At 48.1% G+C, this 25129-nt stretch overlaps 1 protein-coding gene across 1 annotated transcript in view; it reads left to right on the forward strand.

The window, feature by feature from the left end:
* Positions 1-11076: 11076 nt before the first annotated feature.
* SLC45A4 (solute carrier family 45 member 4) overlaps positions 11077-25129 on the forward strand; it is a 42412-nt gene continuing 28359 nt past the window's right edge. Inside the window, exon 1 of the mRNA XM_069465946.1 lies at positions 11077-11320. Coding sequence (XP_069322047.1) covers positions 11077-11320 — 244 coding nt within the window. The remainder of the gene's footprint in view (positions 11321-25129) is intronic.

A 25129-nucleotide genomic window follows, 5' to 3' on the forward strand; every position in this document is an offset into this window, starting at 1 on the left:
GTAGGGTCGGTCAGCCCAGTGTGCTGTGCTCAAAAGGGGTGAGAGCGCTCCGATCCATCAGGAGCCACGAGAACAGTGTCGGTCAGTGCTCTGAGATCCTGTGTGTGGAGCAGTGCAGTTGGGGTTCCTTTACGCTGATTTGGCATCAGCACCCACAGTACTTCATTGGCTCCTTCTTAGGTCCATCTGGGTCCCTGCCTTGCCAGGCCACACTGGGTGCCACCACAGGGGTCTTGGGTCTTGCAGCAGGTCGGGGAGGCACCACACAGGGAGGTAGGAGTTGACGGTCGAGCTGCTGTTGGGGCCTTGGTGACTCAGGGGTGCTCACCTGCTGTTGTGGGGGGACAGGAAGCCCCCCGCCCCGGCCGGGGCAAGGTCCCTTTGTTAGCTACGATTTACCTCCAGAAAGTAAGCCCAGCAAAAGGTAAACGACTTGCCCGAGGTTTCTCAGCTGGTCCGGGCAAGTCCGATAGCTGCACAGGACACAGGACAGTGAGGGCCAACCAAGCATGTTTAGATGATGCTAGAAGGGGCTCTCTTCATGCCCCTTGTGCAGACTGTGACCCTTTGGGCTTCATGCTAACAGAACCCAGATCACACCCTGAGATACACCATACTCCAGCTCTGGTTTTCTGAAGTATGGCAGTTTCAGCAGTTTCAGAAAAATAACACCCAGGTGGGAAATAAATTGTCAGCTGCTGTGATTATCTGGAAAGAGTGGCGGCTTTTTCCAGAGGGATTACGTAGTTCTTAAGGTGTTTCTGTGTGTCTTGAAAGTTTACTAAATTGCAGTATGTCAGCTTCCGAGCATAAAAATGATTTTTAAAGTATCAGCTGTTCATTAGCGTTGGCACAGTGGTGTCTGCTTCCTGTTAGGGAGAGAAATGGATCTTCTTTGAACTCTATGATTATCTTGTTCTCACTAAAAGGGAGGGGTTTCTATAAATTGGTTTTCTTTCTCAATGGAGTAATTATAGGTTAGTCTGGCCCTCTGCCTTTGGTGCTTATGAGTTCATTCCTTTTAAAAAAAAACCATCTGGGTGCCAACACTGGGTATGGGCTGAACACCCAGAAGTGACCCATTTACTGTCTGTCCTGGAGTCAGTGCAGGGGCGATGGGTCGGCCACAGGCATGGGAAAAGTCGGGGAGGGCGCCTGGGGCAGGGAAGATTGGGGGAGGCACCCAACAGGGGTTGGGCTGGGCCGGCACACAGCAGAAGAGAAGTCCAGGGGAAGATGCACTAGAGGTCCGTGGATGGGGCTTGCCCCCTTGTTGCTGGGATACTAACCCGCTGGGAATGCTCTAGTGAGACTGCCTTGGTCCAGTGTGGAGCGGTGTGATCCTCTTACTCCCTGGGAGCCCTTTCCGGATTTCGCTTGGGTCAGTTCCTGGATACTGGGGAAAGTTTGCAAACACACACACATGCACAGACACATGGACACATGGCACACAGATGCGGACACAACACAGACGCATCTGGCCTCTCCCCTGTCCCCTCTGCCAGCACCAGGTTCACAGCAAGCTTTGATCAAAAGGAGATGAGATAAGGGATGTGGGATCTGCCTTATGTCCTGTTCCAGTTTCTGAAGTGCCCCCACTATGTCTTGTGACACAAAACTTGCAAAGGCTGGGTTACCAGAAGGCTTCAGGTGTAGCTGAGCTCTTGATCACTTATACCTAGTGGTGTCCAAACTGGGACACTCTGAAGGGGAAAAGGGGGTACTAGTAGCCACGTCAAGGTGACAGTCACAGCCTTGGGCTGGCTGCAGTGCAGATTCTTGGTCCCCTTCCCAGATGATCTGATCAGTGGATCCTGGGTGGAGCCCAGGACTCCACATTTAGGAAAGCTCCCTCAACACTTACCTACACGGAAGGCAACACCACAAGGTCATGTGCCTAATTAAAATCTGTTAAGTTAATTTGGAGTATCTTTAGCCCATATAGCTTGGACTAGAGGCACTTTATGTGATCAGAGAAAAGCAACCTGGGTCTCTGCAGGTGACACGTATAGTACCTGGAGACTGGATAGTTTCAGATGTGGGCAAGGGATACAGAAAGCTTTCCCGGGCATGAGACAGTGGGACTGCCCTTTTGATTTCATTATTTATTTATTTAAATATAAGGACAAAACTTTTTTTTTTTTTTTTTTTAAAGCAGTACACTTTTTAGAGCAGTTCTAGGTTCACAGTCAAATTGAGAGGAAGATAGAGCTTCCCCACATACTCCCTGCCCCACAGGTGCACAGCCTCCCGCACCGTCAGCACCCCCCACCAGAGAGTTGTAGTGAATGAACCCGCTCGGAGTCCACAGTGGACACTAGGGTTCACTCCTGGTGCTGTGCATGCTGTGGGTTTGCACCCATCCGTCACGACGTGTGTCCATCGTTGTAGTACAATACAGGCTATTGTCACTGCCCTGCAAATCCTATGCATCCCTCCCTAACCCCCTGGCAGCCACTGATCTTTTTACTTTCTCCCTAGTTTTTATCTCTGCTAGAATGTCAAATAGTTGGAATCATATGGCATGTAGCCTTTTCAGATTGGCTTTTCTCACTTAGCAGCGTGCATTTAAGGTGCCCAGGTCTTTTCATGGCTTGGTGCTCATTTCCGTTTAGCACTGAATAAGATTCCACTGTCTGGATGCTCACAGTTTACGTATCCAGTCACCTACTGAAGGACATCTTGGCTGCCTCCAAGTTTCGGCAATCATGAATAAAGCTACTGTCCACATGTGTGTGCAGGTTTTTATGTGGACATAGTTTTTAACTCTTTTTGGGTAAATACCAAGGAACTAGATTGCTGGATGGCATGGTAAGAGTATGTTTAGTTTTGCAGAAAACTAAAACAGGCAAACTGTATTCCAAAGTGGCTGTACCAGTTTGCATTCCCACCAGCAATGAGAGCTCCTGTTGCTCCACATGCTCACCTGTATGTGGTGTTGTCGGTGTCCTGGATTTTGGCCATTCTAGTTGGTGTGTAGTGGTGTCACATTGTTGTTTTAACGTCAGTTTCCTAATGACCTAATGTTGTGGAGCATCTTTTCATATGCTTGATTGCACATTTCCCACATCTGTGTATCTTTTGTGAGTTGCCTATTAAGGTCTTTGACCTATTTTTTAATCGAGTTGCCTGTTTACTTATTGACTTTTTAGAGTTCTCTGTATATTTTGGATACTAGTCTTTCATCAGATATGTCTTTTGCAAATATTTTCTCACAGTCTGTGGCTTGTCCTCTCATTCTCTTGATACGACATTGATTTTATGTTAGAGATCAGTGGATTTCTTAAATGCTTTTCAGTAAATAACATTATAAACAGAATTGCAAAATGCTGCTTGTCATTCTTACCACGGAGACTCTGAAGTTATTTGATTTTGCATTTTGTAATACTCTTGGTCCAAAAGCTGATTTTTTTATTACATGCTGGCATTTGTCTGGTTTCCTGGCTTCTGTGTTGTCGATAAGTGAGTTCTCTTATCTGTGGTCATCTGGGGAGAGGCGTGCTGGCGATGATGGAGAGCTGTATTAGAGAATGTCCAACAGGGTCTTCTAAGGTTAGTAGATGTCATCTTTTTAGAAAAATGTTAGCAGTAGTGGATTTTTGAGAGTGGGCACCCCCATTTGTGCCTGTTTTTCAGTGGTGGACATAGAAACACACAGCTGTTCTAGCAAACCAGTGACCGTCAAGCTTATGATGTCCACCGTCGATGCTTGTGACACACAGGCAAAGCATTTGCATGTGTGTGTGCTCCAGAGTGTGTAGGGGGCCATGGTGGAGCAGGACATGTTTGCGGTCACAGTGCAGAAGTGTGTTGGCAGTGCCTGCTAGACCGTTTTCCAGGAAGTGTGGATTACAGAACTTTCGTACCGCTATTGAGTATTGCAACTATGCTGTGGATCTAAAACTTAAACCGAGCTCGGGTGCCTGTCAGCGGTCACTCTCTAGTTACCTTTGGATGAGATTAAGTTTACAGCCTGCTTTTTCTCTCTGCAAATTGTAGGAAGTCACGTGTTTTGGCATCACTTACCCTTAAATTAGACACAGGACAATAGAGGAAGTTGTTGATTGGAACAATTGTAGTTTCACTTGTCTGAGTGCATCTGCAAATCATAACAAAATTGTTGTCACTGAATGCTCTCAGGATCGCTGGAACAGGTTCCAAAGGGAAGCATTTTTTTTCTGTGCTGGGGAAAAACCTGTCTTAGAAGTTTTACTGGTCTTTTGAATAGAAGATACCAGATTAGGTCACAGTTTACTCTTAAACTCTTTCACGCTTTAAACGGCTTGTGAGAGGACAAGCCTCCTAGGAACTCAGAGCTGCCTGTGCTCCGGGAGGGAGAGCCTGGCCTTCCTTAGGCTGCTGCGTGTGGCCAGAAAAGACACTGATGTTTTCAGACAGTGCTCTGGCCTTTATATAAGATAGCTTCCTCCAAGAAGATGGTTTTGTGGGCAGTGAACCTGGCTTTATAGTCTCTGGTTGTTCCCTCCTCTGCGTGAGGACATGCCTGGCGCTCCGTGGTCAGGAGCCACTGCCTCCTGTCCTGCGCTCTCCTTCCTTTTCTTCTAGAGCTGCTTTGCTTCTGTTTCTTGTGGGGCCCTGGAGATGGAATCCCAAGTAAAGATAAGGGTTTTGAACTTTCTCAGAGTCTTTATGTCCACACGGGTCCTCGTTCCAAGCCCCTGAAGAGAGCTGTGGTTGAGTTCGGGCTGAGAGGGACCAGGGGGCCACACTGGTGTCCTGACAACTGTTGCCTCTGGGGAAAGAGAATCCACCAGTATAGTATGTTGGAGACCATGCAGATTTTGGTAACGGTTAGCAGATTTGTTAATTTGGCTATATTCTTTTTGTCCATTCTCACTCAGACAATAAGAAAATTAGATTATAAAATTAGAATATAAAAATTGATAGCCTTGATTAGATGGGAAGTGACACAAGAGGAGTTTACAGGGTGATGGGAATGTTTTGTCTCAGTACAGATTTGTCAGAACTGACTGAATGGTCCATTCTCACTACGTGTAAATTATACCTGAGTAAATAACGCACTTACTAGTCTTCAGGTATCTAACCGGCTGGAAAACATGAGGGAAGAGAAAATCCCATTTACAATGACCATGACAAAGACAATTAAGAATAAACTTAAACATGCAAAACCTTTGGAGGGATGGCTCTTAAATCCTTCAGAAGGTCCCAGGGTGGGCCTGGACCGACAGAAGGATAGCCCGTGCTCGTGGACAGCATGGCTCAGGGCCCAAGGTGTCATCCTTCCCACGCTAACTTATAAAAGTAATGGAATCCCAATAAAAATACCAGCGGTCTTTTTCTTCCAGAGCTCGTCAAGCTGCTCTTAAAGTTCATATGCTCATAAAGTTCTTGGAAATAAACATGGAAGAGTAATTAGGGAGACACTGGGAAAGGAAGCCGTTAGCAGGACCTGCCCCAACACAGATGGCGGCGTCCTGCAGGCCTTTCTCCTCCAAGCAGTTGTTGGATGTGGGTAGACAGGCACGCTAGTGGGACAGAATGGAAATGTGGTAAAAGAGAAACCTCAAAGTGCTGGGAATGGACTTTTTAAATAAGTCATACTGAGCCACCCACATGGCTGTTGGGAAAAGATAACCCACGCCATACACAAGCATGTGGATCAGAGGCCTATCGTGTGTCTCTGTTGTTTGCCACTGGGAACTGTTGGCTCAGTTGAACATTCGATGGCCTGTCGTGCGTATTGCCCGACGTGGAGTCTTTATGGAACGTACTCTTGTGTTCTCAAAAGCATGTGAATTTGCTGGTACCTTGCCCATGTTCTGTGGACCCAGGAACCCATCCTTTGGCCATAGCTGTTTGACAGATACAACAATGGTTCTTCTGGCACCAACCCTGAGGCCACTAGCTCTCCCTTCCAAGTGGCCAAGGCTGGGTCCCCCTGTGGCCCCACCCTGTGGATGTTTAGGTGTCCATATTCACTCCTTGACAAGGTGATATGACCCTTGTTTTTAAGTATGATGCTTAAACTTTATTTTTAAATTATTAAAAAATAAATTATTAAAAATAATAGGTATCCCCTAAAATGCTTACAAAATCCCTAGGGCTCTGCAGAAATAGTTTTTGGAAACAGCAGTTGAACCAGCTGGAATCCTACCGTGAGCAGTTGGATGTTATCTTCAAGGCAGTCACCTTTAAAACCGCAGTCATCAGATCAGTGTGTATATTTGAGGAAATTCGGCATTAAATTCAGTGTTGATTTTGTTCTAGTAGTTAATTTAACCATATTAAAATTACTGTTTGGAACATTGCCTCGCTTTGTCTGCTCTTGGAAGTTTTGAAGCTTGCATTGGTGTTAGTACCCTAGGTTGTTAATATTGCACGGATAAGTTCCTAAAGGTATGAGACGTGGTAGATTTTTGTACTTATTCTTAATAACTGCTACTAAAAAAACAAACAAGATGCTAACAATATTTGTGGTTTTCATCAGTATAGATGACAGTGAAGTTACCTGCGTGAACTCTTTACTGTGCCGCTGTGTTTGCACTACTTGGGGAAGGGAAGCAGGCGTGTTCATGCCTAGACTTCCTGCGTAACAAGTGAACCCCGCCACGCTCATGCCGTCTCATGAGCACTGCAGTGAGGTCTAACCTAGTGGCTGGTCACCCAGGTCACCTGGGTGTGACCATTCAAGATAGCTGGCAGGGTGGGGGTGGCTTTCCAGCTCAGACAGCCCTGTGGTACTTAACAGCTGGTTATCCTCATTACTCCTTCATCCAACTCATTCATTCTTTCAACAGACCTCAGCGAGCTCCCGCTGTACAGCCAGGCACAGTGCCAGGGAGACCCTAGGTTAGGGAGACGTGGACGTCCCCGCTTCAGAGACTGCCCCTGGGAGATCTGAGAACAGATGAAAGCCGGTGATGGAATCTCATGAGGGGCTCCTCACTGCCCAGGCAGGGTTTTGCTAGCCAAGTCAGTAGCTGGGATAGCCCTTTGCACAAGGCAGGGTCACCCCTTCTGAAGGGGTCCTGTGAGCCTTGGCAGAAGTCTTGAAAGACTTGGATGGTTGAGCTGAAGGTGGGAGGGGCACGAGGCACAGCCAGACTCCAGGGCGCTGCAGGCCACGGTGGGCGGGCAGGCGGGGGCAGGCGTCCAGCCCTGAAGGGCAGTCCTTTCCCTTGGGGTACCCCCGGCAGGTGGCAGGGCAATCCCAGGCAGGGTCCTAGAGACAGGTGCCCGTGCCCCTGGCAAGCTTCCGCCCTACAGAAGTCCCCACGCACAGCCAAGACCAGAGTGGGCCTGTGTGCTCAGCCGAAGACACAGACCCTGTCACTGGCAGGCTGCATCAGTGGTGTCCCAAGGGCGGGGCAGACTTGCCGGCCAGCGCGGCGCCTGAGCAGCAGCCCGGCCGTGGGGAAATGGCCAGGGGGCCAGGACACTCTGTTTTCTGTCCAGCTGCCAGTCTCCCTCTTTCCATTTTCTCTTTGGAAAGCCAATTTTGAACCGATTTTTAGAAGTTTAGTAGAGGCACATTTCGGAGGCGCTCCGGCGGGATAACTGACGCCCCATCTTGGAGGGAGCCCCCTGCATCCCTCTGTGCTGTCAGTGTGTGATGCCAGTACCTGAGTGACTTAGTGAACTCACGGGCTTTTCCCAGGAAAAGTGACGCCCTCTAGCTTCAGTGTCCTCAGCTTTCGCGGCAGCTGTCACTGCAGCCCCCGGGGTCGGAGCCCAGTGTCTGCAGGCGCTGGGTGGGAGGCGCGGGGCTTTGCTGGGGCTTTCTATACGGCTGCCCAGTGATCCTCACTCAAGCTTCTCCTTGCACATGAGCAGCTGAGAAATGCCACTCCCTGTGGAGGAGCTGCCTGCCCGGAGAAGGCACAGCCTGCAGCATTTTCCCTCCCACACACCGGGCCTTGGAGGTCGTCTTCTCAGCAAGCACGTGGCTCGATCGCCTGTGTTTCCAGCTCTGTTTTGAGTGAAGACTGATAGGCAACTGAAGCAGCACTAAGCCTCACTCTGCTGGGGGGCGTGGGGGCCCCGCAGCCCCCCTCCTGTCAGCTGTCTGTTCTGAGACTCCCCCCAGTCCACTTCAGAGGTTAGCAAACTGTGACCTGTGGGCTGGACTTGCAGGACTGACCAGCAGGCATAGAATGGGTTTTGCATTTTTTAAAGTTTATTAAAAAATAACAAAAAAGAACATGCATCAGAGACCATATGTGGCCCAAAATGCCTCAGATACTTATTATGTGGCCTTTACAGAAAAAGCTTGCAACATCTGGTCTCCTTGATTGATTCAGTGTATAATAATCAAGGGTTTAAGTATTTTTAAGGAAGGTCTTTTTCCTATTTAATGATAACCTTAGAACAGAGGTCCTTAACCCTGGCACTGTTGGCATTTTAGGTTGGGTCTTTCTCTGCGATGGGGGCTGTCCTGTGCGCTGTGAGATGCTAAGCAGCATCCCTGGCCCCCACCCACCTAGTGCCAGTAGCGTCCCTTTCCTAGTGCAACAATCAAAACGTTCTCGGGACATTGCCCAGCGTCCCTGGGGGTGCAGAGTCCCCCCGGTAGAGAACTGCTACCTTAGAACGATTCACATGCTTATTACAGAGCTTGACTGCCTAGTCTGCAGCTACGCCGAAATAACTCTTAGGCGCAGAGGCTGCTTCATTTCAGGTGCAAGTGTCCAAGGACAGACACAGCAGTGGGACCAAGGGCCCATCGAACAGAACCGAAGGGTTTGACCTTTATAACTAATTAAGTCATGAGGGTTTCTTAGAAAACTAATTGCTATCATTCCAGCCAGAAGCCCAGTTGATCTATTTGGGCTTTACAGACATGTCTGGATACACTTTGTTCTCATTCAAATGATCGCACTTACCTGGTGGAAGGAGGCTGTTAAAACCATTGACCTATTTTGGTATAAGATTGACAAATCGACAACATAAAAAGTCACGACATTTTCTCCTAGGATAGGAAGGATTCAGAAAAGGTAGGGATGGAACAAGAATAGCAGAATGTTGATAATTGTTAGAGCTGGGTGACTTAGTATGCTATTCTGTTTACTTTGCATATGTTGGAAGTAGTTCCATGATGAAGTATTTTTTTTTAATATTGTAATATATTCCAAAATAACTGTCTAGAAACAGTTGTTTTAATTGAGATGTTTATATGGTAGAGGAAGTTTGGTAAATTTGGAAGAATTCTCAAATAAGGTCTGCCATTTGGAATTATAGTGAAGTTTTTGAGGACATAAGAAGCAGATATAGAGAGATTACTAGAACCTTTGATTCCGAAGGAATTAGTAGGGATTTAAGTTTCCGGGACAGCATGAAAGAGGTAGTAAGAAGGAACTGGAACGCAAGAGCCATGTGCAGGGCTGTCTTTGGGAACCTCCCGAGGGTGGAGTAGCTCTGGCTTCACCATTCCCCGAGCCCTCTCCCTCCCAGGGTCTGGGTGGCATCTCCACAGTTGTCACTTGCTGCAGACCTGCCATCGCTCTGTCAGGACTGGGAGGGACTAAGTAAAGATGACACCTCGAGGTTTCTGGTCCCTTCTGGGGAGAAAGGGAAGAGGAGCTAATTAAGACCACTTTGGTTTAAGTGGATGGTAACTAGAAGTATCTTTATTGAAACCAATTGTTAAACTTCTCAGTAAGATATCAGCCCACAGACCTACCTTAACATAAAATATGAACACCATTTTGTGTGATTTCAGGGGCTCTTTTGTCTAGCACTCTGATTGAACTGAGCCCCAATATCTGGAGGCCCAACTCCAGAAGAACTTGGGGGGATTCTGTGTCCCTAATCTTGCATGGGGAGAGATTAACCTCATTTTCCTAAGACACTTCTAAGGGGGCATTTCCGGTTAGCTTATTTCCAGGCAGCCTGTGCTTTATGGTGATGTGTTCATCCAGATAGAGGATGTGTCACCAAGCTGGGTCACAGGAGCTGGGATGGTAGGAGCTTTAAGATTGGGACACAGGGGTTCTTGGAACCCCTAGATATTGTAAAAGTTTGGCATGTGTATACATTTTTTCTGGAGAGAAGGTCTATAATTTTCATTTTATTATCGAAAGGTTTTATAACCTAAAAAGGTCAAGGACCACTGCCCTGGACAGGCTGACACCAAGAGTGCAGAGGCCACTGGGTAGACTTGGACCCCTCCGGGCAGGGCGTCCTGCCACCTCGTTCCACCCAGCCGGCTCCAGGCAGTGTCTACAGTTCCCTTTTTGGTTCTCTCACCTACCTCCCCCCACCCCCCACCTTCCTACCTCCCTGTCATAACATTTGCAGGCCACAAAGGGCACCGCTGAGCACCTTCAGCGTGCAGGAATATTTGTGTGCCACTATATGCTGAGTGGACGATGCTATTGGCCAAAGAGCAAACATTTTTAGATTTTTTTTCTCTGCTCATCTTCTCTGATCCTGCTTCCTATATAGCCCCACCTCTGTCCTCTCCCAGGGTTAAATTCCATATGAGAAAATGCTGTTTTTCCAGAAATCAGGTTCCGCTGTTTGCACAGACACACCCAGAGGGAGCACCAGAGGACTGAGGCCATGACAGGTCCACAGACTTCTCTTGTATGATCTCAGATCGTCCCCAGGAAGCGCACAGCTGGCGTGTGGGGGTCGGGTGGCGGCCCAGCGGGGCCGCATGGAGGCTGCCCCTGACTCTGGCGGGTTGTCTTTCCTCTTTTGCAGGTCGTCCAGTCACTCGATGGGGATTAACAGCGGACCACCTGTTTGTGTCACCTTCCCACCTCTCTGTAGCAAGAACTTCAGCACCTCTTCGATAATAATGATGAAACTGGTATTAACTGAATGGCATTTATGGATTTTTAACTCTAATTCACAGTAAACCAGCAAGCCATATGTTTCAAATCCAACCAAAAATCATTCTGTTTTGCTGCATGTCTCATACGATTGTGAGAAGTCGTGAGATACCTGTTTGTACAAAGAGGAATATAAGTATTACTTGCCTGAGGAACATAACTGAAGCAGAAAGAGAAGACGTCTTAATTTATCATTAAAGATATATGATAGTATTATTTATATTGATAGAATAAAAAAATATATATATTTTTGGTGGTAATGAAAATGGCTCCGCAGAATGCCGACCCAGAATCTATGCAAGTTCAAGAGTTACCTGTGCCCCTGCCGGACCTGCAGAAACCCGGAGATACGGCAGCCGAGAACCGCGATGAGACCCTCAGTGAGGGCTCCATAGACCGGATCCCCACACGCCTGTGGGTGATGCACGGGGCGGTGATGTTTGGCAGGGAGTTCTGTTACGCCATGGAAACGGCTTTGGTCACACCAATACTGTTGCAGATTGGTAAGTGCTGCCCCGTCTGTGTGTGACCAGTGCCCAGCACAGATCACCAGCGGGGTGAGCTTGGCTCTGGTCACGCGGTAGGAGGTAGGACAGTGTCCTCGGGAGCCCTGGACACAGGAGTCCTTGTCTTCTCTCCCCTCCACCTGCTCTGACGAGGGTTTTCTCCTGTTCTAAACTGGGTTTGGGGCGGAGCTGTCCTTGGTTGTTGACATTGAATCACAGTTTTGGCGAAGTCGTAGTTGGGCATCTGGGGCAGAATTGGCATAAGTCCTGACCCTTGGCCTGGGCCCACCTCCCGTGGTACCCACCACACCTGATGAACCACGAGTGAAGGACACAGTCGCTATCAGTGACAGTCATCAGCTGTGTCATCCTGGGTGAGTCAGGCAACCTCCCCGCCACACTCAGGTTCCTTGTCTGTAAAGTGAACATGTTGCAGACCAACCCTGATGTGGTCACGGCTCGAGCTGAGAACAGTGCCCGGGCATGGGAAACAGGATTTCGTTATCCTATCTTTATCACCCAAGTTTGTTGTGGACTTTAGATGGCTGAATTTCCAAAAATACAGGAATTCAGAGACACAGGTTGGCACCACCAAGCTTAGCATGTGGAAGATGCTGGTGTTCCTTCCAGACTGATACTGGGGAATGTCTTAGGCCCTGAAAGTTTTGTCAGAATGTTTAATTTTCCCTGTGGTCTAAGGAAGTTTTAAAGTTTTAATTTTGCAACTCCTCAGCCTCATGAGAGATCTAGGTAAGGAGGCAAACAATTTAAAAGCATCGGTTTTATTTACATATTACACAGTAAAATATTTTCTAAATCTACTTATCTTGGTGGTTTCAGGAATGTTGCTTGCTACAAACATGATAAAATTTTCCTTACTCAGTGAGCGTTGCTCGCCCCACTGTGGTGCAGATCACTCGGTTCAGCGCACGGACCTGAAGTCCAGTGAGAAAGTGTAGCATTTCCTTCCATTATGAGTGGGGGCCGTAGCCCCCGCTGGCATCGGCATCAGAGTACACAGACTTCCTGTCACATTACAGCGGGAGCAGGTGTCTGGGAATATCGCTGATACTCACTGTTATTTCAGAATCACAGTAGTGACCGGACCCACCCCTAGGTCTTGTCACTTAATACATAAATAAATAAGCACACAGAGACTTTCTCAGTATTTCAATGATTGTGTTTCAGCTTACTTTTCCCTTTGTCATCCTGGGTAGTTTATTTTTCATCTTGAGAAACTTTGTTCTGAGAAGGCCTCCCGGGGTAGCCAGAGGGCCCGGGGCACGGACAAGGTTAAAGGACCCTTTCCTGGAGGGGTTGTGGGGCACAACCAAGCACAGCTCACTCTTGGCTCTTTTGTCTGTGTGTTTGTCATGCTGCGTTTATTCTGCCTGTGTTCCTCGGGTGCCCACCACGTGCTAGGGCGCTGGGGGTGGACAGGACACTGCACCTCTGCTCGTGTGGCTTGGCGGGGGAGGTGGGGAAGACAGCCACCCGACCAGCCAGCGCCACCTTCGAGTGCCATGAGAGGATGGAACACGCACCCTCTTGGCGGGTGGGGGTGCTGGTTTCTCACAGGCTGGGCTGGCGTGGGACGGCCTTGCGGGGGGAGGGCGGCCTTGCGGGGGGAGGGCGCTCCGGCAGCATGGCCAGAGGCCCAAGGAGGACGGGCCTTGGTGGGTTCACAGAGCGGAAAGACCCCAGCGAGGAGAAGTTGGGTGGCAATTCTTCACTTGCATGCGGACTTGGCACCGAGGTCGTCACAAAAGCAGTTGTCGTAACGAAGCTGAGGTGGTGAGAATTAGAAATCGGCTGCCCATCCTTCAGTTTCTGAACCACCTCTTATGGTTAGGAGGCAAATACGAGATCAGACCCTCTGGTTACGGAGAAGTGGGTTGGTGTGATAAAGAGACATGGGGAAAATTCCTGCATTTTCTTACCGGTAGGTTTTCGTGTGTTAAGCCTTTACAAAACCCTAGCACTTCCATAACTCCTTGGAATTTTCCCACGGTACGGTTGTCTCAGTGCCCAAATAGCTTATAGCACGTTTCATTGTTTGGTTTTGAGTATTTATTATATGAGACTTGTGTAGATTTTAGATAATTTAGGATAATAACTAAATGGGGTTTTGTCCCACTAAACCCATTGTAAGTAGAAAATATCCCACGTTGAAAATGCATTTAATATGCCGAACCTACTGGACATCATTGCTCAGCCTGGCCCACCTTAAATGTGCTTGGAGCACTTACATTGGGCGACAGTTGTGCAAATCATAACACAAAGCCTGTTTTATAGTTAAATGTTGAATAGCTCGTGTAATTTGTTGCATACTGTAACGAAAGTGACAAACAGAATGCTTGTATGGTACTTACCGTGCGGTTCCTACTGGATACATACTGCTTTCGCACCATTGTAAGGTTTAAAAATCCTAAGTGGAGCCGTCATAAGTCAGGGACCTGTCTGCATGTACTTTATTATATATATACTTTATATCAAAGTTGTGGTTTGTCTGTTCCGTATAAACTTCTAGAGGTGAGGCTAAACCTCGGAGAATTGGAATAAACGGGGTCGTGGCAGACAGACTCGCAGGGACAACAGTGGCTCTTACTGACCCTGAGCAGTGCTCAGCTCGTGTAGAACTGAACACTCTGGTCTGTGTTCAGCAGGAGAGCAGCGTTCGTGGATAGGAAGTATTTTTACAGGTTAAAGGAACGGTATACTTAACGAGAGTTTGTTCTTAGACGTGCTTAGATTGAGTCCAGACAACAAAAGACCCAATTTATTTCTCAAGGTTTGACTTAAGTTACACTTATACAGGCAACATAGTGATCAAAATTTTTTCTAATTTGAGTTGGAGTTTCTTAAAGTTGACTGCCCACCAGGTACGATGTTAATTAGTGGATTTGGAGACAGCGTTCTCCCACTCCAAGCATGCAGTTTGACTGGCTTGATGGATGTCTACAATAGTGTGACACCCCCACCCCCCACAGTTAGGACCAAGAATATTTTCATCACCCCGAAAGGCTCCCAAGTGCCCCTCACATCAGCCACCACCGCACCCCCAGCCTGCCTCACTTAGTGTAACGCTTTCGTGAGTGATTCAGCCATGTTGCTGCATGAATCAGTACTTCATTCCTTGTCTGCCTGTGTGTCTGTCTGTCTATCTGTCTATCAAGAGATGAGGTCTTGATCTGTCTCCCAGGCTGGGATGCATGACATCATCGTAGCTCAGTGCAACCTTGGACACCTGGGCTCAAGCGATCTTCCTGCCTCAGCCTCCTGAGTCACTGGAACCACAGGTGTGCACCACCACGCCCAGGGCTAATTTTTTTAACCTATTATAGAGATGGGGTCTCTCTGTTTCTCAGGCTGGTCTTGAACTCCTGGCCTCAAGTGATCCTCCTGCCTTGGTCTTCCGAAGTGCTGGGATTACAGGTGTGAGCCACTGTGTCTGGCCTTTGTTCCTTTTTAACGCCGACTAGTGTTCCACAGAATGGACACACTACATTTTGTTTATGCATTCATCACCTGATAGACATTTGAGTTGTTAACATCTGGGGGACTGTTACAAACCAAGCTGCTGGGAACATTCACCTACAAGTCTCTGTGTGGATATGTGTTTCATTTCTCACGAGTAGATAGCTAGGGGTGGGATCGCTAGGCCGTGTGGGACGTGTTGGTTTACTTTTATGAGAAAAGACCAAACTTTTTGAGTGTTTGGTTGTACCTTGTGTATCCCCGACCAGCCTTGTGAGCTCCTGTTTCTCTGCATCCTTGCGAACACTGGTATCGCAGTCATTGATGTGATATGAATCGTATCTCATTGTGGCTTTAATTTGCATTTCCATAATGAATAATGATGTTAATCATCTTTTCATTGTGCTTATTGGGCATTTACATATCTTCGGTGAAATTTTTTGCTAATGATCAAGTTTTTTGCTGATATTTAAATCAGGGTTTTGGGCTTATTGAGTTATGAGAATTCTTTATAAATTCTGGATAAATGTCCTTTAACAGATACATGTTTGCAAATATTTTACCCCAATCTGTGGTTTGCCTTTTCATTTTTTTTTTCCTTTGAGACAAGGTCTCACTCTATTGCCTGGGCTAGGGTGCAGTGGCATCATCATAGCTCACTGACACCTCAAACTCCTGGGCTCAGGTGATCCTTCGCCCTTAGCTTCCTGGGTAGCTGGGGCTATAAGTGCACACCACCACGACTGTTGGATTTTTAATTTTTTTTGTAGGGACAGGTCTCGCTGTGTTGCCCAGGCTGGTCTTGAACTGGCCTCAAGCAGTCCTCCCACATTGGCCTTCCAAAGTGCTAGGATCATAAGTGTGAGCTGCCACACCTGGCCTGCCTTTTCATTTTTTTAATGGTCTCTTTCAGAAAGTAAGTTTTCCATTTTGATGATGAAATTTGATGTATGAGTTTCTTTCTTTGATTGTTTTTTGACTAAGAAAAGAAATCTTTGACCTGAGGTCATAATGAGTTTCTCACAGATGTTTTATAGTTTTGGCTCTCCCATATAGACCTGTGATCCATTTTGAATTAATTTTTGTTTACAATAAGAGCGGAAGAGTTCCCCCCTCCCTCTGGCATGAGGAAATCCAGTTGTAAAAGGTCTGTCCTTCTCCTCGAATTCCATGGCACCTTTGTTGGCAATAACTGACCACATGCGTTGTGAGTCTGTTTCTAGGCTGTATTCTGTTCCACTGATCTATACATCTATACTTGTGACAATGCCTTAATTACTGTAGCTTTACGGTGCGTCTTGAAATTAGGAAATATAGGTTCTCCTACTTTATTCCACCTTTTAAAACTTGTTTTGGTTGTTTTAGTTCTTTCACATTTCCATATAAGGTTTAGAATTATCAGTTTCTAAAATAAAGCCTGCTGAGTTTTAGGATTGCATTGAATCTGTAAATTATCTCCTGTTTTGCTGAAATAAGAAAAGAATGTATAAATTAATTTAGAGAGAATTGACATCTTAATATTGAGTCTTAGTCCATGAACATGATATATCTTCTCCATACATTTGGGTCTTTAACTTCTCCTGGGAATATTTTGTAATTTTCATTATATAGGTCTCTCATATATTTTACCTCCAAGTATTTAATTGTATTATGTTTTTGTAAGTAATACTGCTTAAATTTCTGATTGTTCATCACTATATAGAGTAATAGAAATAATTTTTATATATTGACCTTGTATCTTGTAATCTTGTTAAGCTCACTTAGTAGTTCTAGTGATTTTTAAAGTCTGTAAGATCTGTAGTGATGTTTCCTCTTTTCTGATATTGATAATTTGTCTTAATCAGTCTGGTTAAAGCTTTATCAATTTTATTGATCTTTTCAAAGAAATCAGCTTTTGATGTCATTGATTTTTCTCTGTTGTCCGTTTCCTGTTTCATTAATTTATGCTCTTATATATATTTTTTTCCTTTTGCTTACTTCAGTTTTAATTTTCTCTTTTAGTTTCTTTTTTGTTGTTGTTTTCTTACATGGAAAGAGGGTTTTGCTTTGTCACCCAGGCTTTAGTGCGGTGGTGTCATCATAGTTCACTGCAACCTTGAACGCCTGGGCTTAAGCAATCCACTTGCCTCAGCCTCCTGAGTAGCTGGGACTACAGGCATGTGCCAATTTTTCTTATTTATTTATTTTTTTTTTTTGTAGAGGCAGGAGTCTCGCTATGTTACCCAGGCTGGTCTCAAACTCCAGGCTTCAAGCCATCCTCCCACCCTGTCCTCCCAAAATACTGGGATTACAGGTGTGAGCCACCACGCCTGGCCCAGCCTCTTTTAGTTTTTTAAGGCCAAGCTTTAGAGCATTATTTTTTAGACTTTTCTTTCCTAATAAAATCATTTATTAGAAATTACTTCATTTCTAATAAATAAAATTGCTGTTACACAGAGGGGCCAGGGAGGAGTATGAGCAGAATTCAGGAGCCCCTGTTAGATACCTGCTATGGTCAGCAGCCTCTGAGATCCCCCAGAGGTCCCCTCCTGGTTTTCATGGCTTTGTGTAATCCTCTCCCCTTAGGTAATTTTTGTTACCAATGGGATGTGGCAACATTGAGGGGCCGTCACTTCTGTGACCAGGATACAGAAGACTGTGACTTCCATCTTGGTAGAAGTCTGTTGCCTTCCTGGTCTGTACGTTTGATGAATGAGCTGCCTTCTTGGGGAGACTCACGTGGCAGGTGACTCAGTGAGTGAGTAGGCCTGGCAGCAGGGCTTTGCCTGAGGTCACTGCAGCCTATGGGAGACCCTGAGCAAGAACCACCCAGCAGAGTCGTGCCCAGGTTCCTGACCCACAGAAACTGTGATCAGAACCATCATTCTAAGCCACCACGTTGTGTAGGATTTGTCATGCAGTGACAGATAACTAGTACCCGTGCTCTGAATACTCTGTTTGTCAAACTGTTTGACTGCAGTTTCCCCCTTTGTAACTTAGGACATGTTAGTATTCTTCCCATTACCTGTTAAAAGTGCTTTAGAAGAAACACATTGTGTTGGTAAGTATCTCAGCAGAATACCGTAGAATATCAAATGTCAAATAGCAAATGCTAGCAAGTTTGCCCTTTCTCTATGCCCCAAAGAAAACTTTCCCGTTGAAAAATCAGTCACCAACAATAGTAAGAAGTAAACTCTGCCATCATAAAAATTAGTAGAATTGTTTTTAATCCAGGAGTAGCCAGCTAACTGAGAATATGCATAAGATACTTCATGTTTGACAGTTTTCTGTAGTCATCAAACTTGTACTGTCTTATTATGAGTGTGCTTTACCCCAGTCAGGATGTCATCTTCCTGCAAGTGTCAGTGGTGACACTGCTGGAGGATGGCACAGATAGCTGCTGCAGGGGTGTCCTGCAGAGGCATCACTCTGGCCCTCAGTGGCTGTCTGCAGCAAGCTCGCAGATGGTGCTGCTTTGCCTGGGAAGGCCTGTCCCTTCCTCCCAGCCGTGTGGCAGGCTGGCTCCCTTGTCTGTGTGGTGCCCTGAACGTGCGGGTTGGGCTCCTCAGGCCAAGGCTGGCCATTAGGCCCTTGTGTACCCCCTGGTCTTCCTTCTGTGGCCCCCTCAGCCCCTTGCCATCCACACTAAGGTTGGGCAGATCAGGGGTCTCCTGACTCCAACTGGCTCCAAGGTCCAGCATCCTCTGAGCTGTTGGCTTTCAGAAGTGCTGCCATTGGGTGACTTCGGTGTCCTCCCAGGGCGGAGCCTGGTTCTGTGAGGTCCCCCTGGGAGGCCTCGATGCTCAAGGATTCTGGAGACTTACCCCCGCGTCAGCCCTCAGGTGAGGCAAGAAGCCAAGGGGGCCCAGGGAGCGTGGAGCTGGATGAGAAGTGTGACGCAGTGGCCACCCAACCACTCTTTCCTTTCAGGATGGGCCAACTTTGGTGATGAATTTTAACACTTTATGACAGTAATTCAAAGCCTGTGTCTGGTTTCTTTTTCATGTCCATTATTCGCCCAAGTGACAAAGATTTCCCATCCACACCCCTTCGTGGTGGTGGTGGAGGTAGCAGCAACCCAGCACCAAACGTTGGCTCCTCTTGGAGAGTCCAAGAATTAGCATTTACATCTGTGCAGCCTTATTTATTTCTGTGGGTACCAGCATCTCTTTTTTTTTTCTGAAAACACTTGCAGAGTTTACATGTGTGAAGGCTCAGAACTGAGTCTGGCACGTGGTCAGCACCCGGTCATCGTCAGCTGTTATTACTGTCATTTTGCTTCTCCAGCGACCTGCTCACCCACCCTGGGCTCCTGGCCACAGGCCTTGGGGGGCACTTCCGTCGAGGGTCTGCCCCACACTGAGTGTGGGGAAGAAGAAGTCTGCGGGTGCTTTGCACTCCACTCCAATTTGGCCTCCACCCTCACCCTCCTGCACGTTGTCTTGCTAAAGGCCCATTGCCCAACTCTGCGGTATTTCTGGGCCTGTCTCTCTTACACAGAGCTGAGCAGGCCCCGAGGAAGACTTTGCCTTCCCTCAATCTTGTCCTGTGCATGTCCCATCCTGAGCCCCCTGCAGGGTCCAGCTCCATCCGCTGGACAACTCCCCAGTCTGTCCTACTCAGTACCTGTGAGAGCATGGTGCTTCTGAAGTGTGGCATTTCAGATTTGATGAAATACAGTCCATCTCCAGGCTGGACTTGTTTATGCAGCTGTTTACCATTCACACCTGCCTGGGATGGCCTATTTGTCCTCACCCTTGACACGTTCCACATGTGCACGTCTCTTCACGCCCACATGTTCCCAGGGGCACCTGCAGCCTGGCTTGCAGGAGTGAATGAGTGACTTGTTGGGAAGGGGAGATGGGCATGCTTCAGGTACCTGGTATGTCCACACGCTCTTGTCCAAGACCAGGAGCCCAGTTCATGACATTCCGGAGCAGGTACGAAACCAGTCTGCTTCCGACCTGGCATGGCTGGTATCCCTTGGGATCGGCTCAGTTGCGCAGCACACAGGTGAAACTCCTGCAGAGCTCAGCAGGGAAGAGCCTTTAAATACCACTTGTTACTAGTCGGCACTTTGCCCAGATCAGAACCTCCTCATGACCTTAGAGTGTTCTGAGTACCCCTGTCTCACCTGGAGTCCAGCATGACGGGTCAGGGCAGAAAGTCCTCCAAGTAGCAAAGTCGACCCATTGGGACGGTAATTGTATGTACAGTTGACCCTTGAACAATGCAGCAGTTTAGGGACACTTATTCCCCTGCATAGTCAAATCTATGTATTAATATAACTTTAACTCCCCTATTAGTAGCCTTCTGTTGACTGGAAGCCTTAGAAATAAATAGTCAGTTAGCACACATTTTGTATGTTACATGCATTATATACTATGTTCTCATAAGAAAAAAAGGTTATTAAGAAAATCATAAGGAAGAGAAAATACTAATATATTTACTCTTCGTTAAGTGGAAGTGGGTCATCACAAAGGTCTTCATCCTCGTCTTCCTGCTGAGTAGGCTGAGGAGGAAGAGAGGGGTCGGTCTTGCCGTCTCAGTGGCAGAGGCGGAGGAAAATCTGAGTGAAAGTGGACCGGTGCAGTTCAAACCTGCATCATTCAAGGATTGCCCGTATTTAAATCTTGGAAAGTGTCTGGCAAATATAATTTCAGTTCCAGTATAGTTGATGGTAAGTTATTTTTGTTTTTCTAACAGTAGGAGCAATAGGTTTTGCTGTTTCTTGAAATTCATCCTGGTTTGTAGGAGTAAAAGCATCCGCTAACACAGAGGCCATTGCTATTCTGTGTGGCGGCGGCAGCGGTGGATGTGCGTCAGGTGGAGCTGATGTCAACGGAAAGCCCCACGGCACCCCACGTGGGTCTCCCACTGTCTCTTGCCCCTCCCCAATGCCTGAGGATCAGCTGTGTCGGAAGACCTGGGAAGCCAAAGGGCCAGCGGCTTGGGACACAGAAGGAAGACATGGGGTCCCCCCGGCCTCCCAGCAGCCCGCTGGGGAGGACAGATGTGGACACAGGTCCCTGTGAGGTGGTGTTCAGAGGAGGGGCTGACGGGGTTTGGAGGGACTGCTGGAAGCAGGAGTAACTATCCCAATTCTAGTAGGGTCTTCTGTGGCTTCTGTCACCTCCCTGTAGATTGGTCCTTGCCTCACTGGCTCCCTGGCTCTCCTGTGCACAGAAAGGAGTGTCAGTAGCCGCTGTGAGAATTGCTAAGCGCTTTTGCAGGGAAGTGAAGCCACACACTGTATGAGTAGTGAAGTGTCTTGGCTCTGCGACAAGAGCTTCAGGGATATTACAGGGACACCAGAGCATGTCTTCCTACAGCAGTTGCCTGTACTTAGCTGCGCAGTCACACTCCACCTCCCAGGGGAGGTGCTGCCACAGCCCGATTCCAAGATTGTGTCCCGGGTTGCGTGGTGTTGGCGTCACACACGTCCCAACAGCACCCTTGCCGCACCGGGACCTGGACCTCTCTGGGTCCTTTAGGATTAACACAGTAGTGTTGAGGCATGCTGAAGAGCAGTGGTTTGGCTTTTTTCAAATCTGTATTTCCTATGTGGTTGAATCAGTTCTGGTTTTAACTGAGTGTGTCGCTAGACTCTAAACAGCTTCTTTTTAAGCCACCCGGACACATTTGATGGGTGCTAAACGCAACTGGCTCAGAGTGGACTTGCTTAGCTTTGAAAATTTCATCATCTCTTGTGAGAGGTTCTGCAGCGTCCAGTCACGTTGCCTGGCCTGGGACCTAGGCGGCCTGCTACTTACGTTATAACCCTGTTGCCGTGTTTTCAGGTACACTGAGGACAGCTGGGGGTCCCTACTCAGGTGGACGTTTAACTCCTGTGGTGTCTGTGCAAACTCAGGGCAGTGGTGGGGAACAGCCACACCTGGCCTGTGGTCACAGGCTTGTGCGTTGAGGTGCACGGAAGGCCCTGTCAGTCAGCAGCGGGCGTTGCTGAGCTGTTTAACAGATGAGTAAACTAAAACGTGGCTCGGTGGCATGACCAGGGATGCCTTTCAGCTGTTATCTGGGGCACTTGCCATTGTACCATGGAGCTCGAGCAGGCGACAGCCCACATAACTTTTGATTCTCCTGAGCACTTCAAGTTCTTTGGCCCAGCCGCTATCTATTCCCAGTTCCTGATAATGGAGGAGTGTTGTGTTCTTATTTTTGATATTAGATCCAACATTCTTAACTGTGACTTTTCCCCCGTTGGTCTAAATATCCACTGTAGGAAAATAATGTAGAAATGCTATAACCAGTAGCCAAATCCATTCCTGGTGTAGAAGTCATTTGGGCCCAGCCTATGAGATACGTAGGTATGGGAAATTTAAGAATAATGATTCCAGTACTTATTTTGTTTTATTTTTTTGAATTCTATTTGTCACATGAGCTGGATTAGTTAGAATCTGGACTTTTTTTTTGTTTTTTTTTTTTTAGACAGAGTCTCGCTCTGACACCTGGGCAAGGGTGCCATGGCGTCCGCCTAGCTCACAGCAACCTCACACTCTGGACTCAAGTGATCCTCCTTCCTCAGCCTCCCGAGTAGCTGTGACCACAGGTGTGTGCCACCACACCAGCTAATTTTTTCTATTTTTAGTTGCCCAGCTAATTTCTTTCTATTTTTAGTAGAGATGGGGTCTTGCTCTTGCTCAGGCTGGTCTCGAACTCCTAAGCTCAAGCAATCTTCCCGCCTCAGCCTCCCAGAGTGCTAGGATTACAGGTGTGAGCCACCGCGCCTGGCCTATTTGTTTTTCTTTCACAGTGAAGTTTGAATTTAGATTTTTGTTTTTGGTGGCGAGTTGTTACCTACGATCCTCAGCAAAACACACGTGATGCAAACTGGACTTGGTGGGATGTGCTTGTTTCCATGCTTTGGGGATGATGGAGCCCTTCTGTTTCCATCTGTCTGTGAAGGGAGTTCAGAGACAGGCTCTAGGGCCCTAGGAGGGCTCACCTCTTTTCTGTCTGACCCTGGATGGAGATTCGGCCGTCCCTGCCAACTGCTTACCGACTGCTGCACTCCTGCCCCATCTCTGGGCACTCCGTGCTGCGTCATAGCTGCGGCCCAGTGGGCCCAGCAAGAAAGGCTCCATCCGCCTTCCACCTGGCCAGGGTGGGACCCAAATCCAGGGCTCTTGGTTTCATATAGCCACCTTTTTTTCTGAAGGAGCCTCTAGGCTAGAAGCAAGTGCCATTTCTCGTTCGGGGTGGCGGGACAGGGTGGGTGGTTGTGGAATTTCAAGCCTAGGAGGAAGGCGGCTCTGGCATACAGGAGGAGGTAGGCGTGCTGTTAAAACCCTGGTGGGGAACAAGGCAGGGCCACCCCTCCCTTTCCTGCTTGCACACTGGAGACCTGGCTGGCTGTGAAGGGAGGGACAATCCACCTGTCCCTGGAGGACATCGGTCAGCACTGTCCCGTGAGCAGCACAGTTCAGGCCCCACCAGTGGCTCTGGGACCCTTATTCACAAGGTAAGCCGTTTCTAAAATATAAATTCTACTTTCTTAAGTTGATAGCGCTTTCACCACGTTCGGAGTTCAGCAGTTACAGTAGGGCAGACAGGTTTCTGTCCACTCCTGTCCCCCGCAAACCCCCCTGCATCCCCATCCCTCAGGCAGCCAGCGCCCCCAGTTTCCCCTGCGCCTTGGAGATGTCCTGCCCACCTGCACACTAGGCAGGTGGGCTTGGGCCTTGTCACTGTCCCCCGAGGCGCAGGGAGCATGCTTGGGGGCCATCTGCTGCAGATAACGCACCGGGCCCCGGTCGGAGCGGAAGGCCTGTCCTCACGGCTCCCACGGAGCCGAGCCATGGGTGGTTCCTGGCTGCGCTCGCTGCGTCTTCACCTGCTTGAGATGCCGCATCTATTACGTACTAACTTCCCACCCCGTTTACTGAATGATGAGCTTTTGGAGGAGACTTTTAAAAATACGTACATTCTTAGGCCCCAGGCCCAGAGATTCACTGAAAGGAGATCGGAGCGGCACCCGCAAACCTGGGATTTGGTTTTTGTGTTGTTAGTGCCAAGATGGTTTTTGAAAAGACCCACAGCCCTGCCCTGAAGAGGGGAAGAGTGAGGCTGTGAAGTGGCCCAGGAGACCCTCACCCTGCTCTGTGGAGCCTGGGGCTGTCCCTGTCCCCCCACCCCGGGGACGGCTCCTGCAGACCACACACCTGGAGCGGCAAGGGCTGGAGTGGTGCTCTATCATTTACATGTCATCATGGCTGTCACAGAGCAGGTGGTGAATCTGGTGTCTCAGTGAGAATTGAATTAGAATGTACGGTCACTTCTGAAAGGGACACTTTGGGAACAAACTGCTCTAGAGCCCTTGGGGGTGGACCTTTCTGAGGAGCCAGCGCCCATGGGCTGAGTCACACAGCTTTGTTGCAGTGCCCCTTCCTCGGCCTCCCGTTCCTGCGGGGATGTTTTGCTCCCATGTAGTCTTTTTCCCTTGGGAAGGAGAAGTCCGGCCTCCCTCCTGTTTACTGTTTCCTCCTGGCTCAGGAGGTAGACTCAAGGGAAAAGAGAACAAAAAGGGTGTCTTGTTCCGGTCTCCGTCTGACTCATGAGTTAGAACCGAGTTAACATGAGATCCTAACTTCTCTCCTGCTTCGTGAAAATCATGAACAGCGAGTGTAGCCTCCAAGAATGAATAAGCAATGTCTGTGCATTTATTTATGGGAAGTCAGGTTTATTCTTATCCATCTCATGCTGGAGGCTGGGCATGATGACTAAAGCTTATGTTCCCTTCATAGCTGTCCATTTATTTAAAAAACCCCAGATGTTTCCACTCTTCACTGTGTCTTCATGTGAACTGGGATTCCCAGGATACGGTCTACTGTAACTTGAAGCTTGCTTTTTCTTTGTGTAGGGAAAAGCCTACCCTTTAAAAGCCAGAAAACACTGGAGTTTAAATATGTGTTAAGTGCTGGTCACTTCCCTACACTCCCTGGACTGTGCGAGGCCCTGGCTGTTGGAGGCCAGGTGCTGGTGGGCGCAGGCATGCCAAGGCGACCAGGGTGCAGCCTGGCACTGAGTCACCGGCAGAGCCCACGCCCTCCAGAGCCCAGGCCCGCAGCCCCTCTTAGGAACTTGGCGTGCCGTCCCTAAAGCTGACAGCCTGCCTGTGCAACTGACTGATAGCTTAATCCACAGAGCAGCACCTGCAAACACAGTCTTTGGCAAGGATTGAGAAACCCGTTCCTACTGTATCCTGGTAAAAATGCATCTCGTCATTCTACAAGCGTGTATGTGAGTGTGTAGATGTGTACTTAAGTAGGTTCTCAAGACGCTGTGTTGTTTAAGCATCCTCCTGGAGTAAGCACATACGGTGCGAAGCAG

The sequence above is a fragment of the Eulemur rufifrons genome, chromosome 3, assembly GCF_041146395.1.
Source record: "Eulemur rufifrons isolate Redbay chromosome 3, OSU_ERuf_1, whole genome shotgun sequence".
Lineage (NCBI taxonomy): Eukaryota > Metazoa > Chordata > Mammalia > Primates > Lemuridae > Eulemur > Eulemur rufifrons.